At 41.5% G+C, this 19,256-nt stretch overlaps 1 protein-coding gene across 5 annotated transcripts in view; it reads left to right on the top strand.

The window, feature by feature from the left end:
- Positions 1 to 19,256, top strand: part of FAM135B (family with sequence similarity 135 member B) — a 286,049-nt gene that overhangs the window by 230,043 nt on the left and 36,750 nt on the right. For all 5 annotated transcript variants that reach the window (XR_014783479.1, XM_084803028.1, XM_084803029.1 and 2 more), the window contains 3 exons: positions 3,518 to 3,673; positions 4,430 to 4,503; positions 9,991 to 10,145. Coding sequence is in view for 4 of the 5 variants with exons in the window: in XM_084803028.1 (XP_084659154.1) it covers positions 3,518 to 3,673; positions 4,430 to 4,503; positions 9,991 to 10,145 (385 nt within the window). In the remaining variant the exon portion in view is untranslated. The remainder of the gene's footprint in view (positions 1 to 3,517; positions 3,674 to 4,429; positions 4,504 to 9,990; positions 10,146 to 19,256) is intronic.

The raw sequence follows: 19,256 nt of genomic DNA, 5'->3' as shown, positions 1-19,256 counted from the left end.
CCACCTCAGTTTATAGAAACAAGATACTCCCAGACAGGCATGTCCATCAGCCAGCATCCCAGGTGATTTTAGATTTTGTGAACTTGCCCATTGAAATTAACCATCATGCAGGGCGTGGTGGCGCACGCCTTTAATCCCAGCACTCGGGAGGCAGAGGCAGGCGTATCGCTGTGAGTTCGAGGCCAGCCTGGTCTACAAAGTGAGTCCAGGACGGCCAAGGCTACACAGAGAGACCCTGTCCCGAAAAACCAAAAAAAAGAAGAAGAAGAAAAAAAAAAGAAATTAACCATCATAGAGTTAGTGCAAGTACCTTGCTTCAAGCGGGGAAGCAACCTTAGAAAACTGATGGTCTGGAAAGATGCCTTTATCCAGATGGGCCAGATGACATCTCATGTCCCTGCTAGAGGAGCAGAACTTGAGCTCAAAGATGATGGAAGGGCCCCAGAAGACCCCTTCTTACACACACACACACACACACACACACACACACACACACACACACACACACTTTCTGACTTCCCAGAATATAGCAGACCCTGGAGTAGAAAATGAGCATGGAGTAAACAGGGAGAAAAGGAGTGAATGTGCTTAGAGCCCGGATGATCAAGGCTTTGGGAAGTGATCAAAGTAGATAGCTGAGGCTTCATTCCGGAAACTTACCTGTGAAAGCAAAGTGACAAGATTACTGGCTTGTTAGCAGGTAAGGTCCCTCCTTCACTTGCTCCAGAAATCCATCCACAATTACACAGGCCCATGTGCCTGTGATGATAGGAAAGTCCTCCTGTGGCTTAATTAGAAGCCTCTGTAACCTCATCTAAAGCTGATTCTATAATCATTTAGGGAGGAAACAATTCTTCCAAAGACTTATTTATTTAATGAATATCATTCTTTTTCCCCTCTTCACCTCTGGTAGTTGAGCTCAGAATTCATACTGTGCCTGTCAGTGCCACTCTGGTGGAGAGGGTGCTTGGAGGGCAGAATCTGGAGCCCAGAAAGGCAGGACTGTGTGATTGAGGCCTGTGGCATCTCTCAAGGATGCTAATCCACCTATTCCTGTTCGAAACGGTGCTGTGTTCACATTATTCATTACCTGCTCTGCTGGAAGTACGGAGACTGAGAGGTTAAACTGGAAATGCAGACAAATTGAGACAGGGTCAGTAAAGCAAGCCATGCTTGTTAGATGGATTATTAATAAGGTCTGTGAAGATCAAGGGCACCTTTGCAAGAAGAGGTCAAAAGAGTGGGACAAGCCTTAGACTGATAGCACAGAGTAGTGTGGTCACAAGTAAGGGGAAACAGAATTGACTCCCTACTCATTCCCTGGTTGGTGATAGAACATGCCAAAGATGAAGATGATGAAGATGACAAGAAAGGAAGTAAAGTGAGAGGAGAGGGTAAGGCATCCCAAAGAGAAGATGCTGCCTGAGCAATGGTCTGGTGTTCCAAATATACAGGTCTAGGCTTGCTGCTGTAGGTTGGTCAGTATGGTTGGGACAATGGCTGTACATTGGGTAAGAATTGTGGTAACATTGAGTAAGGTGGGAGTCATTTCCAGGCTCAAAAATAGTGCTTAGTGTTGATACAGTTAATTGGATGTCATTAGTGAAGACTGTGGTTGAAAAATCTAAATATGGGCTACTTGGGTTGCATTGAAAACTCCACTTTCCGGTCTGTATTTTTCCCTGTGATACATTCTGTCCCTCGGGTCCACTCCCCTGCACCCTCCTTCTCTGTCTCTGACAGCTCATGATGCTATATGGACCAGAGCTCTTAATTATCATCAAAAGGTACACACATTTCTACAGTTCTTTGATGTTTAACTGGAAGATGTGTTTAACTGGAGCCTTCCATCCTGAAGCTAGTGATAATAACAAAGCAAGATTCGCCAAGTGCTAAGAGCCTCACTGGGCAGCAAACATCTCCTTCGCTCTCTTATTCTTGGATCCATCCCTTCACCTGCTCTGCCTTTACCAGAATCAACCTGTCCAATCACAACAATTACAAAACTGTATCTGGAAGCCATTATTTGCTTTGTGTATTTAGTGAGGACACCAGGGCACAGGACAAAGGAGGGGATGAGACTGGCTGTGCTTTGTGAAAGCTCCATATCATTCTTGCTGCAATGTAGCCCCATCTCTGCCATTACTACGACAGAGGCCCTCTCTAACTTCTCACATGTCTTCCTTTTGCCAAGCATGTTCTCAAGACAAGGAAGATGCTTTCTAATTGCTTGCTGTGTATTGATTAAGCCTGGAGCTCAGTTACACCTTAGAAGACCATTCATCTTCTCATTATTCTCATAATTCAAGCTAAACACCCTTAGGATATGGTACTCCCTATTCTAAGTCATGGTTACCTGTCCAATATGTTCCTATCAAAACAGCTTTCTACAAAGGTTCTAGGCCAACTGTAGTCAGATTCACATTGTAATTAAGGCACCCTGATATCCTCCTTAAGAACGGAAAAGGATCTTGCCTGATTGGCTTCCCACCTGAGGGTTATTAGGAAGATAATGATGAGTCAAAGCCACTGCAAACTTGCCTAACGACCCAGCTAGTTAATTATTCCATGATTCTGAGAACTGTATCATCTTCAGAGATATTTTTAAATACCTTACTGAAGTAGAGTGTGTGGTTTTGTGATTAGAGAGTCCTCCAGTCAAATCCTACCTGGGTGAGATTCTGGACACTCTATTAATTCATTTTCCTTTTACTTTCCATGAAAGGATGCCTCTAATAATCTACTTAAAAGATGGTTGTATGAATTGCATGTGAAATGTGTAAAATACCTGTCCCTCCACCAGCAGTAGTGAGTGGAGCCACTGGGCTTATAAAGCACTGAGTTGAGTGTGGAATGACGTGCAGAGTAGATTTTAGCACAGAGATCTCTGTTGTCAGCGGGTGAGTCTGAGGGAGGACACTTATGCTGATTCCCCTTTGGAGCAATAGTGCAAAGGCCACCAGGAAGGACTCTCAGGCTTGGATGTTAATATTTGGGAATGTCGGGCTCTCAGGTGGTGAGCTTAGAAGTTTGGGGGAGAGAGTTGAAAATTGGTAGCAACTATACATAAACAGAGAGAAGACATGCTAGACAAGAAGTTTCTGGAAATATAGAATTAAGTCTCACGTAAAACATTCATGAAGAGGGAAAGTGTAGACTGAGGATAGATACAGGCTAACCTTGTATGAGTACATGGGGTCTGGATGTTAATCTACAGACAGAAACTGCCAAATATCTTACTCTTATCCTTGCTGTCTTCCTTAACTCTCATAGTCGAAAGACGGGATAATACTGTTCTGCTTTATATAGCGTGAGACACATGCTCTAATAATGTAGTATTATATATCATGAGACATAAAATATTACATTGTTATAGCATGTGTGCCATACTATATAATATAGTGGTATGTGTGAGACTGTATAGAAGAGCAAAGCATTTAAAGATCCCAGGTGAGGACTAGAGCACCTCAATTAGTGCTAGATCTTTGACTGATGCCTTTTTACGCCCCCCCCCCAGATGCTAAACAACCCGGAGAAGATAGCTGAGCAAATCAGCAAGGATCTTGCCTGGCTGGCTTCCCATCTGATGGCTCTGTGGACCCAATTCCTGGACACAGTGACTCTGCACTCTCAAGTGACCACTTATCTCACCCAGGAACATCACACTTTGAGGGTAAATTGTAAAACTGCTATAAACTCTCTGACTGCATGCGTTTATACTTAAGGAAACTGTTTTGCAAAAGTTAGTTCAATGAGAAGAGCAGGAACTGGGCATGGTGCTGATCTATAGACTGCAATACAGGCCCCACTGAACTGTGAATGAGCATTGTGACGTCCGTCAAATAGCTCACTTAGCTACTCCAGCCCTGCCCTGTCATTTGTAAACCATCTCCCTTGTCTAGATCTGATAATAGTTGAGCTTATAAATTTGACTATTACAAAATACCTAGGAAAATCCTTTCAAATGTAAAATGTTGCCCTCATCCTGACTCTATGTGTTAGGTATTAATATGTATGGAGTGATGTGGATCATCTCACTTTCGATAAGAAAAATACATGTCTGAGAACTAGAGTCCACAAAGCACATAGCAAATGTCACTGGCTTTAGGAATTCTCTACATGGTGCATTTATTTAGAATGCCAGCTTGGAAAGAGCTTATATTATAGAAGATAGAGTAAAACTTTAGTTTAAAAATGAAAGCAGAACAGGAATGAGTTTATAAATACACACTATACTGTCTGGGCTAAAAGCTATAAAGATGTGTGGACAGCGCTGGAGGGTAGAACGCCTCTTGTTACAGGCCTCTGTGTGCAGACACAACTTTTCCCCCCCATTAAAACATAACACTTAATCTCCCGACTCCCGAGCTTATAAAATGGAGGTCACATCCACTTGAAGAATTAAGCTGTTTACGTTGTTGTCCCTCAGGTCCGAAGGTTTTCCGAAGCTTTCTTTTATATGGAGCACCAAAAACTTGCAGTCTTGACCTTTCAGGAAAATCTGTAAGTAATAAATTGCACACCACTTCTTCCTCTTAAAGTGGCCACCCAGGGCATCAGCTCTCTCTTTTTGTTCTGACTTCCCTTTCCTTTCATCTCTTGCTGTGAAACAGACACTCTGCTTCCCACTGCACACTTGGTCTACAATCCTGTGCAGGCAAAGAAAGTGTTCACACTGGGGAGGCGGGAGCTGCAGGTGGCAGGAAAGGTCAATAGCCAGTGGTTCCTTTTGTTGTATGCCGTTATGGTTCTATAGAGGAAAAACTAAGACTTCCCAAGTCTCTGCCGACATCTGTGCTGAGTCTTCTGCAAAATGAATAGAAGCAGGTGGTGTGGACACATGCTATGTCAGAAAAGCCCAGTGATGCAGTAGCTGAAACATATACTTAGCATAATAATTAAGCCCAAGCTCTCTAATCAGGAGGACTGATGCCACTCTAAGATTGCCTTCTTCTTTGCAGAAAGGAAGGAAAAGTACTCAAGTAGTGATGGGAGATGAGGTTTCTTAGGTTCCCTGGGGATGATGGGTAAAGACCTCGCTGATCTTTTGGCAACCAATATTTTGTTTTTGAATAATCTGTTCATCTAAAAAAATAAAAGAATGGTGAATGGGGTCATGCTTGAGAGGCCACAGTGCATCTATTCATCAGAAGAGCCTTGCGGAATTTCTGTGTTGCATAAGACAACGCTGGAAATCTTTCATCTTTGTCTATATAACCCTGCTTCTTCCACAGGTTTCATTCTGTGGGCAAACTACAGTGACATTTAGTGTTTACTCTTGGGTTCTGAAAATGAGTGGGACAGCAAGGAAAATGCATCTTCCTGTGAAAACAGCTCGTTCAGACATTACTGGAGTCTTCTACAAGCACATCGATGCATGCATTATTCCTTTATTCCTTTATTCCAGCCTCAAGCTACCACTGGCTGTCTAATTCTAAAACTAGCATTGGAAGTACAAATCTGGCAGAATTAAATATAAACTTGAGGGCCACTGAGCAAAATACAGAATTCAGAACAATAGGAAGAAAAGGCATCCCTGCAAGTCTCCACAATATAAGGAAAACTTGGAATTTGCACTATGTGTGAACTATATTTCTCAGGAAGTGTGAATTCATGTAAGAGCCACAATGGTCATTGATCTCTGTACTATTAATTTCTCATCCCTGGGATTAAAATTCCAAAGAATGTCTATTTTAAAAAGTGAGGCCCATAATTTGAAGGGTCATCCTGGCAGGAAGTGATGCAGCTGGTTGGCATCTCAGTCAAACAGAACAGGAAATGCTTGCACTCAGCTCACTTGCTCTTTTTGACCCATCTTATTCAGTCTGGGACCCCACCTTATTGGTGATACCACATTTACAGTGGATCTCCCTTCATCAGTGACACTTTGGGAAATTGGTCACAGACAAGTGATTCTCAATCCAGTTGAGCTGACAATGAAAATTAACCAGCTTTTTTTTTTTTTTATCACTTCTCCCTGATTGGACAGCTTTGCCAGGCCACAGGGTGAGCCTGTGGTGTATGGGCAGGGATGGTCTCCTTTTCTGAGGAATAGGGCAGCAGGGAGAGAGGGACTGGGAGGAGAGGAAGGGTGGGGCTACAAACAAGACGTAAAGTGAATAATGAAAATAAAAGAAAAAATTATCCATCGAATTCTTCACACAGATTGGTTGGAATGCCAGCCCTCTAGACACTTATGCAAAGTACTCTAAACACAGGATATCCGGTAGTGTACATGAGTGATTCTTTGAGAAATTTATTTTCCTGTTTTCAATTTAATCTCAACTGGAGCTAGTTGTGATGGTTGGTTTTTGTCAATTTTATTGAGTTTTTTTTTGGGGGGGGAGGAGGAGGTCAATTTTATCAAATTTCGAATCACTTGGAAAAGGAGTACCAATAATAAATTGTCTAGATTAGGTTGGCTTGAGGGAATGTCTGTGGGTATTGTCTTGTTCACAATGATCCGGGTGAGACCACCTTCCTAGTTTGAGTGACACTATTCCCTGAGCCAGGAATGGAGTGCATGGGGGTGGGGGGCAGAGTGGAGCTCATCACTGCTGGGTTTGCTGGGGTGACATGGCAGGCAAACAACTGGGGAGCTGTTTTAACTTCTTGATTTTGTCTATACCGTGCATGCATTCTTGAACCTCTCTTATCTAGTTCTTTTAGATGTAATAGGAGGTTTCTTCTTTCAGTAAGTACGCATGTATTATTGTTCGTGTTCTAAAACCTACTTCAGTTGTGGACTATTCAGCAGTGAACTAAACAGACAAAAATCCCTCTGTTCAAATTACTAGACATGGTGACCAAATGGTGATGAGGAGCACCTATTAATTTAAGAGGAGTTTGTACTGCTGTGTTTGTCAGAGATGGTCTCCCTGGGAACTTTAGAAAGGAGTGGAGGTCTGAGTCAGGTTAAAGTTCTCAAGGAGGTTGTCCTAATACAGGAAACAGATCAGACAACACTTTAAGCATTCAGTTGGCCATCAATATCAACACAAAACTTCAAATAGAGGATAAGTTAACCAGAGAGATTCTTCACAATAGGAAATAAACTTTTGCCCATGTCATCAAGAACACAGATTTCATTTCACAATGAGGCAATCATGGAAAAGGTGCTGCGCACAAAATGTGGATTGGATTAGGAACAGGTTCTGTATAAGGCTAACAGCTGTACCCAGACACAGGTATACACATGTGGGCGTTGTAGCTAGACAAACTATCCCTGACTCAGGAATAACTACCTGTTTACACGAGAGGTAGGACTACACTTAGACTTCAGTGTTGATGATGCTAGTAAGCAGAGGCACGGATGAGCTCATCTTTCAAGATCCATCATATTCTGGTCTGGAAGAGATTTCATGTCATAGATAAAATTTCAGGACCTTTCAGTGGTGTGTGAAATCAGTGGGTGGATTTTGGAGAGATCTTGTCTGGTTGTCTAGGATAGCACAGGAAAACATAAAATGTATGATGGGAGGGAGATATGTTTGCTTAAGTTTGCCAATGTATGTTAGTCTGAGAATGTGTGTTTGTCACGAAATAACTAGCCAGTCATTGGTAATAATTTGTAAAATATGTTAACATGAAATTTAGCTTGGGATTGTAGCAAGGCTGGGTGTGGCTGGCCTTTTTTTTTTCTTTCAGTGTCTCAGTGATGTCCTTCACATAATACAAGGGATATATACCTGTGAGAAAAGATGATGCTGTAGAGGTTCATAGTGCTGTGTCATCCAGTGTAATGGGGAAGTGGAGATATCCCTTCAACTTTTAGTTTCTGTGTTAATAATTATAACACTGTTTAACTCTAAAAGATAATTTTAATCAAAATATTATTTCATCACATTCCTTCCAATTTCTCCTCCCTCCAGTTACCCCATTTCTTCTCACTTCCTCTCAAATTGATAGTCTATTTTTCCATATGTGTGTGTGTGTCTGTGTATGTGTGTGTGTGTGTGTGTCTGTGTGTGTACATATATATATCCACACATAAAACCCACTGAGTCTGATTAGTATTGCTTGTATGTCTACAGTTTCAAGGATGACTACTTTGTATAAGATAATCAATTAACAGCTCATTTCTAGGGGAGACTAAATCTTCCTCTTTTAGCAGTCATTAGTTACATGTAGGATGTACAACACAGTTCAGCAGTTAAAAAGCCATTTATTCTGGGTTTGGAGATGAGATGGCTTAGTTAGGAGAATGGCTTCCATGTGAACAAAAGAAAGACGTAAGTTCAGATCCCAGCCCCCGTGTAAGAAGCACAGTGTCGTGGCAAGCACTTGTGATGGCAGCATTGCAGGAGAAGAGACCATAAGATCCTTGGGGTTGTTTGAGCAGCCACCTTAGCTGAACTAGTGAGCTTCAGGTTCAGGCTGACAGGCTCCACTACGATCTGTATGAAATCAGAGAACCAGAGAAGCAAGAAGTGTGGCTCAGCCCTGTCTGAAGAGCTGACAGTTAGGGGTACTGCTGTGAGCCCCATAGAACAAACGTTGGAGAACCTGGAATTGTGGTGCTAAATAACAGGAGAAAACAAAGGTATCCTGCTCTAGAAATAAACTATGTTCACCCTGCCCATCCATTTTCCATTCAGCCTAGCAGATGGTACCTGTCTACACCAAAGGTGGATCTGGCAGGCTTGTCAACAGCCCACATGCCAAACTCTTCTGGTTACGCCCTTACATACATAGGAGACCAAAGGTGGGTTGGAGTACAGAATTGACTGAAACAAAAATCATATTTAAATATCCAGATATAATATCCAAGTAATTAAATATCTAAAAAGGTATAAAGTTACAACAACCTCTATAGTGCTTTGAATACAAGCAAAAGATTCCCACTTTACTTCTGTGGGGGAAACTGAAATATAGAAAAAATAGGGTAAACATAATTAATCTATAAAATTAATATGTATTGTCATAACTGACATTTTAAAGGAATGTTGTAAGGTATACACACACACATATGTGCCACAAATCACACGCATGCATGTGTTGATCTCATGGTACTTCTGTTGATAATAATGATATGATGCTTAAAAAATTTGTTCTGATCTGTGCAGTGTTACACAGCTACAGTTATTTTATAGAGCTAGCTTATCCACATGGCTGGGAAGTGAGAGTCTCCAGAGTGCCGGCTGTTACATAAAGGGCCACAGGCAGGCGGACAAACAGGCAGGCAAGCAGACAGACACCGGACAGACAGACAGACACATGCTCAATCTTCTCCCAAACCTACAATTCTGAAAATCCTTCTCTTCCCTTAGGGGAAACTGACTGAGTTGTTATATACAAAAAGTATAAAACAATAATTTTTCTTTCATAAGATAACAAGAATTTACTCCCTTCTGAGTAAGGAATTAATAGCTTGCACCTCCCAACTTTTAAAATGTAAAGTAGTAATTACTTCATATTCTGGAATCAAATTCTTATTGGTAGAATGATGTTTAGGTCATAGAGAATAAATATGAGCTTTTAAAATCCCCCCACAGAGAAATCGAAAGTATATCATTCCTGAATTATATTAGCTTACACACTAGTAAAAGTTTGTCAGTAACCTCATAATAATAAATATGCTGCTTCAGGGGGCTTTTAATTCATCTATATCATAATATGGCCCAGACTCTAAGTAGTTTAAAAAGTTAAAGATGCTAGAGTAATAGATGCGTAAATTTAACTTTCTTCTCCAAAGCATAAATTTTAGATCTGTAGCCATTTCTTAGCTAGCTTTGCAGTAGCTTAGTGTTTATTACCTTCCACTACCTGGCATCTGTAACCTGTTCTCACAATCCACTAGTACCTGGGTCATTTCACCACTCAGCAAAGCAGACTACCACACTGGGGGATATCTTAGATGGATGCGAGGACAGGCAGATGGTCATTGCCAACATCTTCCATGAAAGCATTATTTCTTGGGCTTAGAATGATAGGATTTTACTGAATACTTGCAGTCCTGTTCAGTTGATTAATTTTCTGTGTCCTCCACAGGATACAGAGCCACAGCCAACTGTCTCTGGACATCCGGAACTCAGAGTACCTCACCAGCATGCCCCCACTGCCCGCAGAGTGCCTGGACATTGATGGTGACTGGAACACCTTGCCTGTTATCTTTGAGGACAGATATGTGGACTGCCCTGTCTCAGGTTTGTCTTTCTAGGATGTTTAAAAAAGACTCAAGAATTGGGCTTTCCATGTAAGTACTAGTGCATTAGCACTTTGTGCCACTGGAGCTCTGGTGGTCAGCATATACAACCGCTGGAGCAAATAGAAGCAATATTCTCTTTTTAGAGGGGGAGAGTTAGTGTGAAGGACTGCCTGGCCCCTTTTTGGTCAAAATGTCTCTGGTGCTTCTGTTTTTACCTATAGACAGACACTGGTATACACAGACACATAGACACACACACAGAGACAACACACACACACACACACACACACACACACACACACACACACACACACACACACACACACACACACACACACACCCTTAGAGCAATCAAAGGCTGATGATGACCTTTGGTGACTTAAGTGTATAGCTTTAACTACAGTCTCAGTCTTTTCTTTCTGAGCTTTAATGGCACTGAGTTAGTGCCTTTCTCATGCTTGTGATTGGTTGGTTAGTTGGTTAGTTGGTTGGTTGGTTGGTTGGTTGTTGTTTGGTTGGTTGATTTCTTGAGATGGGGTTTTGCTATGTAATCCAAGCACCCGTTTAATGCCACAAGACAAGTCAAGGACATGAGGAAATGAGCTGTGTAACTGAGAATTCGTGAACAAATAACTGTAATAGGGCCTAAAGAACAAGGTTCTACCTCTTGTTTGTGTACCAGTGTTCAGCATAGCTAGACTGTCAGAGAAGCCAGAGGTCAACTAGAGAATAATCAGACTCAAAGAAATTGATGGCCCCTCTCCATTCTCTTCCACAACTTCGCCATAGAAACCCAACAACCATGACCAAGACTAGAAATGTGAAGCCTCATGTTGATGGTTTAACCAAGTGATATGTATATATATATACACACACACATCAGTCTCCACAGAGGGAAACTGGTGCATACATACACCCAGGCTATGCTCTGATATCTTCCTGAAGCGTTTTATGTCAGGATAGTTTTCTTGTCACTTTGTACAGCAGATCAAAATGGCAAAGTTTTTCAGAAACTTTGAAACTGGAAACTTGTAGTCTAGAATCTAGGGGACTTGTAGGGATAGAGAAAGTTTGCATACATCAATCTGGTTTTTGGTTGTAGTCTGACATCTAGTGTCAAGTAAGAGTATGACAAGTGAAATCTGTTCTGAGTTACAGACACTAAACCTCCAACCCAATGATGTTTTAAACATTGTGTGTGTGTGTGTGTGTGTGTGTGTGTGTGTGTGTGTGTGTGTTTATATGCTTGTGTTTTCATGAATACAAACACCTTATAGTTATCTAATTTCCAGCAAAACTGAACAGTTCAGGAATTTAATCACAAGTTATAAGAACCTCTGATACTTTCACATCAGAATTTGATGTGTATTGTTTCCCAGTCATTTTCATAGCAGGTGTTGGTAAATACTCCAGTGAACATAAACTTCAGTCTTCACAGATGCGACTCTATCATGTTCTTTTATTTTTTTGTGAACTATCTACACTTTCTCTTAGGCCATATCATCAGCTGAAAAAACACGCCCCTCCCAGGGTTTCCCTATCTACCACATTCCACCCATGAGATTCATCTTGCATTTGAGACTTAACATGATGAGATATGATGGGATATTTGCTCATCCCAGTTCTTGTAAGCCATCTATTGCCCAAATTTCATTTTAGTGCTGTGAGAACATATCCTAATGAAAGCAACTTAGGGGAGAAAGAAGCTTGATACAGATTATAGTTCTAGGCTAAAGTACATCATTGTGAGAAAGTCAGTGTAGGACTTTCAAATAGCAAATCATATAATACCCACAGTCAAGAACGATGAAACTCATCGCTGTACTCTATTATTTTCTTATTCACTTGCTTGTGTTCATCTCAATTTCTGCACTCAGAAACCCCTGTCTAGGAGACAGTGCCACCCACAGTAGGCTGAATTTCCCACATCAGTTAATTAAAATAACCCTCCACAGACACACCCGTAGGCCAGTCCAATGTAGAAAATCTATTGTTAAGAAGACAGTCTTCCAAAGTGATTCTAGGTTGTATCAAATATCAAATTGACCATTAAACCTCTTTGTTATATGCTGTGGGCTGAGCTTCAATCTTGTCATGTCAATTTTCTAGAACAGTTAACATTTACTATTAAATGTCTGGCTGTCTCTCCTCAGGGTGTCTTCCATACAGCCCTGACCTGATGTGTTATTACTGTCTCATCAGCATTATTGGCTTTGCCCACTTAAAACTCAAAACCTCTCTTGTCTTATTTGTTCTTTTGCAAATTATTTTGATGGTTCATTAACATAAGATCAAATATCTTAGTAGAACAATGAACTATTTCCCCTTTCTGCAAGAGTGTGGTGACCTTAATGTTTTTATGTTGCCAAGAGGTTGTCAGACATATGCTCTTAGTCCATCCTTTCAGTGCATCATCTAATGGGATGTACACTAGTTGTGTTTCCATTTACAGTGTTTGTGTGCACTCCTGGTTGGTGCCAAGGCACGAGTATGTGCTCTGTTTCAGAATCTGTCATTGCTCTCCTGGGATCCCATACCCTGTTGCAAGAAAAGTCAGTTGGTCATACTATCTAGTTTCAAATATTTTTCTGACAATTGGTGTTATTTTGAGTGGTGGGGCAGGCAAGTTTGTAAGACGTTGAAGGACAGGCAAGGACCAATGGGTGGTAACTAACAGCAATTGCCAGTGTCTGGTTCTCCATCTGTCTCTCTGAGTGAGATGCTTGTCTCATCCTCTCACAGTTTTAATGACAAACCCAGATAGTTGTTAGGAAACACTTTCTTCACTGCCTTTCTTGCGTCCTGTCTCATGGTTGAGGTTAGGTCTTATAAATGTTCTGTTTTCCAAGAATCTACTACCACTTGTTGCCTATGACAGTCAACACATACTAATCCATGGCTTGCAAGCTGATCCATATTCTGGATCATCTCTGCCTGTTCATAGTCATACTCCTCTGTGTATTCTCACTTCATCCACTTAAGGCCTCACCAAGGTCTTGCCAGACTACACACCCCAGAATTCTAGTCTTTACCTGTGTCTACTATGACTCAGGAAGATCAACACACATCTCCTAGAATACTGCCTGTGCTGAGTTACTTATGTTTACTTTAATAAACTATTCTTTTAAAGTAATTTTTGATTCCCAGCAATGGAAATAGAAAGAGTAAGGCACAGAGGTAGCCCATGGATTCCTTGGGTCTGTACATGCATACCCTCTCCTCTGCAGTGCCAATATCCTCTACCCAAGGAGAACTTGTGTTACAGCCCATGCCTCTGTGTTAGGTCAACAATTATCATGTGAAGTTGATTTGGCACTAGCACTACTCTGAGATCTCTTCATGGTACTCATTGGCCAGGATAGCATATTATAGCATGTAGATCATTTCCACTGCCTTAAGTTCTCTCTGTGCTCTGCTCATGTTTCTTTTCCTTACTTATCTGGTCCTTCAAAACCACCCAACCTAGATTTCCCACAGCATGCATACTTTTTTTTTGGCAAGACAACTTGTTGTACCTTCGTGTGCTTCCAAATATTTTGAAAAGTCCATCAAGACAAAAGCTCCTCGGTGCTTATAACAAGTGTCCACTTTGTTGACTCTTATAGCAAATGCCCACTTTTGATCTTACAAAACCATTGCTTAGTGTGGAGATATTTTCATCAAAGTCATGCTAGTATTGCCTTAATGGAACTAAACATCACTGCAGTAGTTACAGTCATGCCAATACAAGCAATCAATGAACACAATATTCTTTGTTTTGCTAGATTCCTGTTCTTGGCTTAGTTCCTTTCAGGAACACAGTTCATCAAATATGTACTGGACATGATGTCAGCCTGCACACTACAGACATAAAACACAGGCTGTCTCCTCCAGTGAGACAAGTGTTCACAGTGGATCATCACAGGGTGGTAGGATGTACCACGCTACATGTGTGTGGAGGGGATACTGGGGAATTTTCAGCAGAGTGTGCTGTGCTTGCTGAAAACTGAGGAAATGTCCTAAGAGGACAGCAAATGCCTCCCAGTATTTTCAGGTTCATTGGCTGCACCCAGGTAAAGGAGTTCATTCCTCCCTCAATCTATTTACAAATTACACAGAACATTATTAGATAAGCATGTATCAAAGCCTCGTGTTGTATATTTATGGTTTAATTCGTGGTAACATCTAAGAGAAGTTTTGATTTAGCTTCTATTTAAGCCACACAAAACCTTTTAACTTTTGATTTTCACAATCTTAACATATGAAGTAATGGGTTTCTTTATTACATTTAATAACTCTCATTTTATAAATTCTTTGAAGGTTTCATACAATGTATTTGGATCATATTTACTCTGCCCCAACTTTTCCGTACTACCGTACCCACCCCAACTCTGTTCTGTTAAAACAGCTGCCCCTCCCCTGGTTTCTTTTCTCTCTGCATGCCCTCCGTCCTCCCACTTGAGCTCTCTCCAGGTCTGATCTCCACCCTTATTTTTCTCTGTGCTCCCTTTCCTACCCTGTTCCCTCTCTTCAATCACTTCCACTGTCTACACTACTTCCCCTTCTGAGTGAGATTTAAGCATCCTTCCTTGCGTCCTCCTTGTTACTTATCTTCTTTGGGTCTGTGAGTTATAGTATGGTTATCTTGTACTATATGGCTAAAATCCCATATATGCCCTTTAAGGTTTGGTTTACCTGGCTCAAGATTATCTTTTCTAATTCCATCCATTTGTCTGCAAACTTCAAGATTTCCTTCTTTTTAATAGCTGAGTAGCATTACATTGTGTACCACATTTTCCTTATCAGTTCTTCAGTTGAGAGAGCATCTGGGTTGTTTCCAGTTTCTGACTATTATGAATAAAATTGCTATAAGCGTAGTTGAGCAAATGTCCTTCTTGTGTGGTAGAGCATCTTTTGGATATATGTTCAGGAGCTGTATAGCTGGGTCTTTTATTTTTCACTTTTTTATTAGTTATAATTTATTCATATTACATCCTGATTGTTATCCCCTCACTCTTATATTCCAGTTCCCACCCTCCCTCCCTCTTCTGCCCTATTCTCCTCCCCTAGACCTCTGACAGGGGAGCCCACCTCCCCCACCATCTGACCACAGCCTATCAGGTCTCGTCCAGATAGCTGGCTTTCCCTTCCTCAGTATGCCCCCAGGGCCTCCCCGCTAAGGGAAAATGATCAAATCGGGGGTGGGGGGGCACCAGGATTCACAGAGGCACCCTCTGCTCCCTCCACAACTATGGAGAATGAGCTGTCCATTGGCTATATCTGAACAGGGGGTATAGGTTCTCTGCCTGCATTGTCATTGGTTGGTGCATAGGTTTGTGGAGGCCCCCATGGATCCAGATCCACCTGCCTTGATAGTCTCTCTCTGGGGCTCCTGAACCCTCTGGGTCCTTCCACCACCACCCCACACTAAAGCATATAATTCTTAGCTCTCTGCCCAGAGACCAGCTGCAATTCCCAGCATCTGTCCAACCCCTGCCTAGGTGGAATCTCTCAGAAGACATCTATGCTGGGCTAATATCCACTTAAAATTGAGTATATACCATATGTGTCTTTCTGGGTCTGGGTTACTTCACTCAGAATGATTTTTTCAAGTTCCATCCATTTGCCTGCAAATTTCAAGGTTTCCTTGTTTTTATTAGCTGAATAGTATTCCATTGTGCAAATGTACCACAGTTCCTTTATCCATTATTCAGTTGAGGAATACCTGTGTTATTTCCATATTCTGGCTATTACAAATAAAGCTGCTACTGACATAGTTGAACAAATGTCCTTGTTAAATGATGGAGCATCTTTTGAGTTTATGCTCAGGAGTGGTATAGCTGGGTCTTGAGGGAGCACTATTCCCAATTTTCTGAGAAAGCTCCAGATTGATTTCTGAAACAGTTGTACGAGTTTGCATTCCCACCAGCAATGGAGGCTTGTTCCCCTGTAGCCAAATCTTACCTAGCATGTGCTGTCACTTGAGGTTTTGATCATGGACATTCGGGTAGATGTAAGATGAAATCTCAGAGCCATTTTTATTTGTGTTTCCCTGATAAGTAAGAATGTTGAACATTTCTTTAAGTGCTTCTTGAACATTCAGTATTCCTCTGTTGAGAATCCTCTGTTTAAATTCTGTACCCAATTTTTCAGTTGGATGCTTTGATTTGATAGTGTTTAATTTCTTGAGTTCTTATTTATCACTCTGCACAAAACTAAAGTCTAAGTGGATTAAAGACCTCAACATAAAACCAGATACTCAGTCCTAAAATTAGAAATGTATAAAAGGGATGCGTGATGCATGGAACAGTTAAGGCTGGATTTCTGCTCTTTTTATGAGCAGGAAAAGAAAATATCTTTAAATCTTCATTCATGCCATATGAAGAATGGCATCAGATAGTAATTCATAGGGGTTCTTTAGTCAACAAGAATAATTGTGTGAGTCCAGGACAGCCAAGGCTAACACAGAGAGACCCTGTCTTGAAAACAAACAAACAAACAAACAAACAAAAGAATCATTGTCTATGCCTAGACATTCACGTTTCAGCTAGTCTCAGAGCTAGTCCCGTATGGGGGGATTAGCAATATAAATTATCTGCTTGTTCTGCTGTTTTAATTCTTCACATCCTGATTGTAGCCCCCTCTCTGATTCCCTCCCGGTCTCCCTGAAGATACTCCAACATTGTAGAGAGTTTTGGGTGATTATTCAGGTAGGAAACTGTCTCTGTCATTTTTTCATTTGGAAATGGACTAACCTGCACGCCTGGCATACTCAGATAATCAAGTTTACTCCTTCTCAAGTCTCTGAGGGAGTTGAAGACCAGGTACCTTATTTTTAAAACGAAGCTTAATTGTTTAGGGGTTAAGATGTTTTTAGGTCTAGATAGGTTTTCTAAGTTGATAATGACAATATGTCATGGAGATTGGTTTACAATCAGAAATTTAGATGCACCAAGATAGAAAAGATGTCTTCTTCAAGGCTGTCAAATACAAATAGCCAAAACACTAAGAATATATCATTTATATAATTCCTGATTGTGTCACAGTTCTTCTCGCCATAGGTAATCTATTGTATATATGTGTAATAATATAAATGTATATGTACAAAAATAAAATAAATTAAAAAAACTAGACACACTAAATTTGTTAGGAAAAAAGTGGGGAAGAGCCTCAAAACCATTGGCACAAGACACAATTTCATGAACAGAACACCAACAGCTCAGGTTCTAAGATCAACAATTAATAAATGGGACGTCATGAAACTGAAAAGCTTCTGTAAGGCAAAGAATACTGTCAACAGAATAAAATGACAGCCTACAGATCGAGAAGAGAGCTTCACCAACCTTACATGAGACAAAGGGGCTAGTATCTAAAATATATAAAGAACTAAAGAGATAGATGGTTCTTGAGGTAGAGCTATTCCCAGTTTTCAGAGAAAGTGTCAGATTGATTTGGATTGGAAATCAATCCAAAGTGGTTGTACAAGTTTGCACTCATTTCCGTCAGCAATGGAGGAGTGCTTCCCTTGTTCCACATCTTCTCCAGCACGTGCTGTCACTTGAGTTTTTTAATCTTAGCCATTATGATAGGTGTAAATTGGAATCTCAGAGTCATTTTGAGTTGCATTTCCCTGATGGCTAAAGACACTGAGCACTTCTTTTTTCTTTTCTTTGTTTAAAAAGTAATTAACTTATTCCTTTTACATCTGGTTGTAGTCCCTTTCCTCCTCTCCTCCTGGTCCCATTCACCCTCCTGCTCCTCCTTTGCCCTCTCCTACTTCCCAGAAAATGAAAACTCCCCTCCTCCACTAGCCCACCCCAGCACATCAAGTGGCATCAAGACTAAGGACATCCTCTTCTCCTGTGACTTGGTGAGGCTGCCCCATGGGGGGCAGCGGGCAGGGTTATCAAAAAGCAGGGAATAGTATCAATGTCAGAGACAGTCCAGTTCCCATCACTAGGGGACCCTCTGCCCATCAGTTACACCTGTTTAAGGGACATAGGTCCTGTCCATGCATGGTCTTTGGCTGGTACTTCAGTAACTCCAAGCCCCCTATCTTGGTCCTGGTTTGTTGGTTCTGTTGGTTTTGTGGAGCTCCTATACCCTCCAGGTCATTCTCTCCTTACCCCCACTTTTCCACAAGATTCCCTACCCTTTGCCCAATGTTTGGCTGTGAGCATCAGCATCTGTTTCTATCTACTGCTGGGGAGAGCCTCTCAGAGTTGGGCAAAAGGATAAAGGGAGGGAATAGGAGCTCCAGAAGAAAACCAATAGTGCCAATGGAGACCGAAGTACCATCCAAAGAGCATGAATGGACTTGAACTAGGCCCCCTACACAGATGTAGCCAATGGGTAGCTTGGACTTCATGTAGGTAGCCTAGAAAGGGGTGAAGTGGGGTGTCTCTCTCATGGACTCTGTTCCCTGCTTTTTGATCACTTCCCCCTGGTGGGACTACCTTACCAGGCCACTGGGGAAGAAGATGCGCTCAGTCTAGATGAGACTTGAGAACCTTGTGTGGGTTAGTAGTCTGGTGGAGGGGCAGCTTCCCTTTTCTGAGGAGTAAGGGCAGGGGAAGAGGAGAAAGAAGGATGGAGAGTAGGACCAGGAGGAGAGAAAGGAGGGGGCTATAATCAGGAAGGAAAGTGAATAAATAAAGAAATAAACAAACAACACAAATTCATCAAGCCCTATTGTGTTGCTCATATGCTCCTGAACTCATGGCTGACCTCCTTTTCCTCTATTGCTCCCCCTTGTCCTCTTGCTCTTTTACGGATCTCCTTTTCCTTCCTGTTTGCCCCCGTAGTTGCTAGGAGTATAAACTGGTACAGCCACTACAGGAATTAGAATGGAAGTCTCTTCCAAAATTGAAACCAGAACTACTATGTACCCAGAGAACTGCAAATCCTCCCACAAAGACGTGTGTTCACTGATGCGCTGCTCTTCACAATAGTCAGAAAATGGCACCATTATTAATTTATTCTTGTTACATCTCAATGGTTATCCCATCCCTTGTATCCTCCCATTCTTCCCTCCCTCCCATTTTCTGCTTATTCTCCTCCCCTATGACTGTTCCTGAGGGGGATTACCTCCCCCTGTATATGTTCATAGGGTATCAAGTCTCTTCTTGGT

The sequence above is a fragment of the Acomys minous genome, assembly GCF_964271855.1.
Source record: "Acomys minous genome assembly, chromosome: 12".
In the NCBI taxonomy this organism is placed as follows: Eukaryota; Metazoa; Chordata; class Mammalia; order Rodentia; family Muridae; genus Acomys; species Acomys minous.
This window is presented reverse-complemented; position numbering and strand designations above follow the sequence as displayed.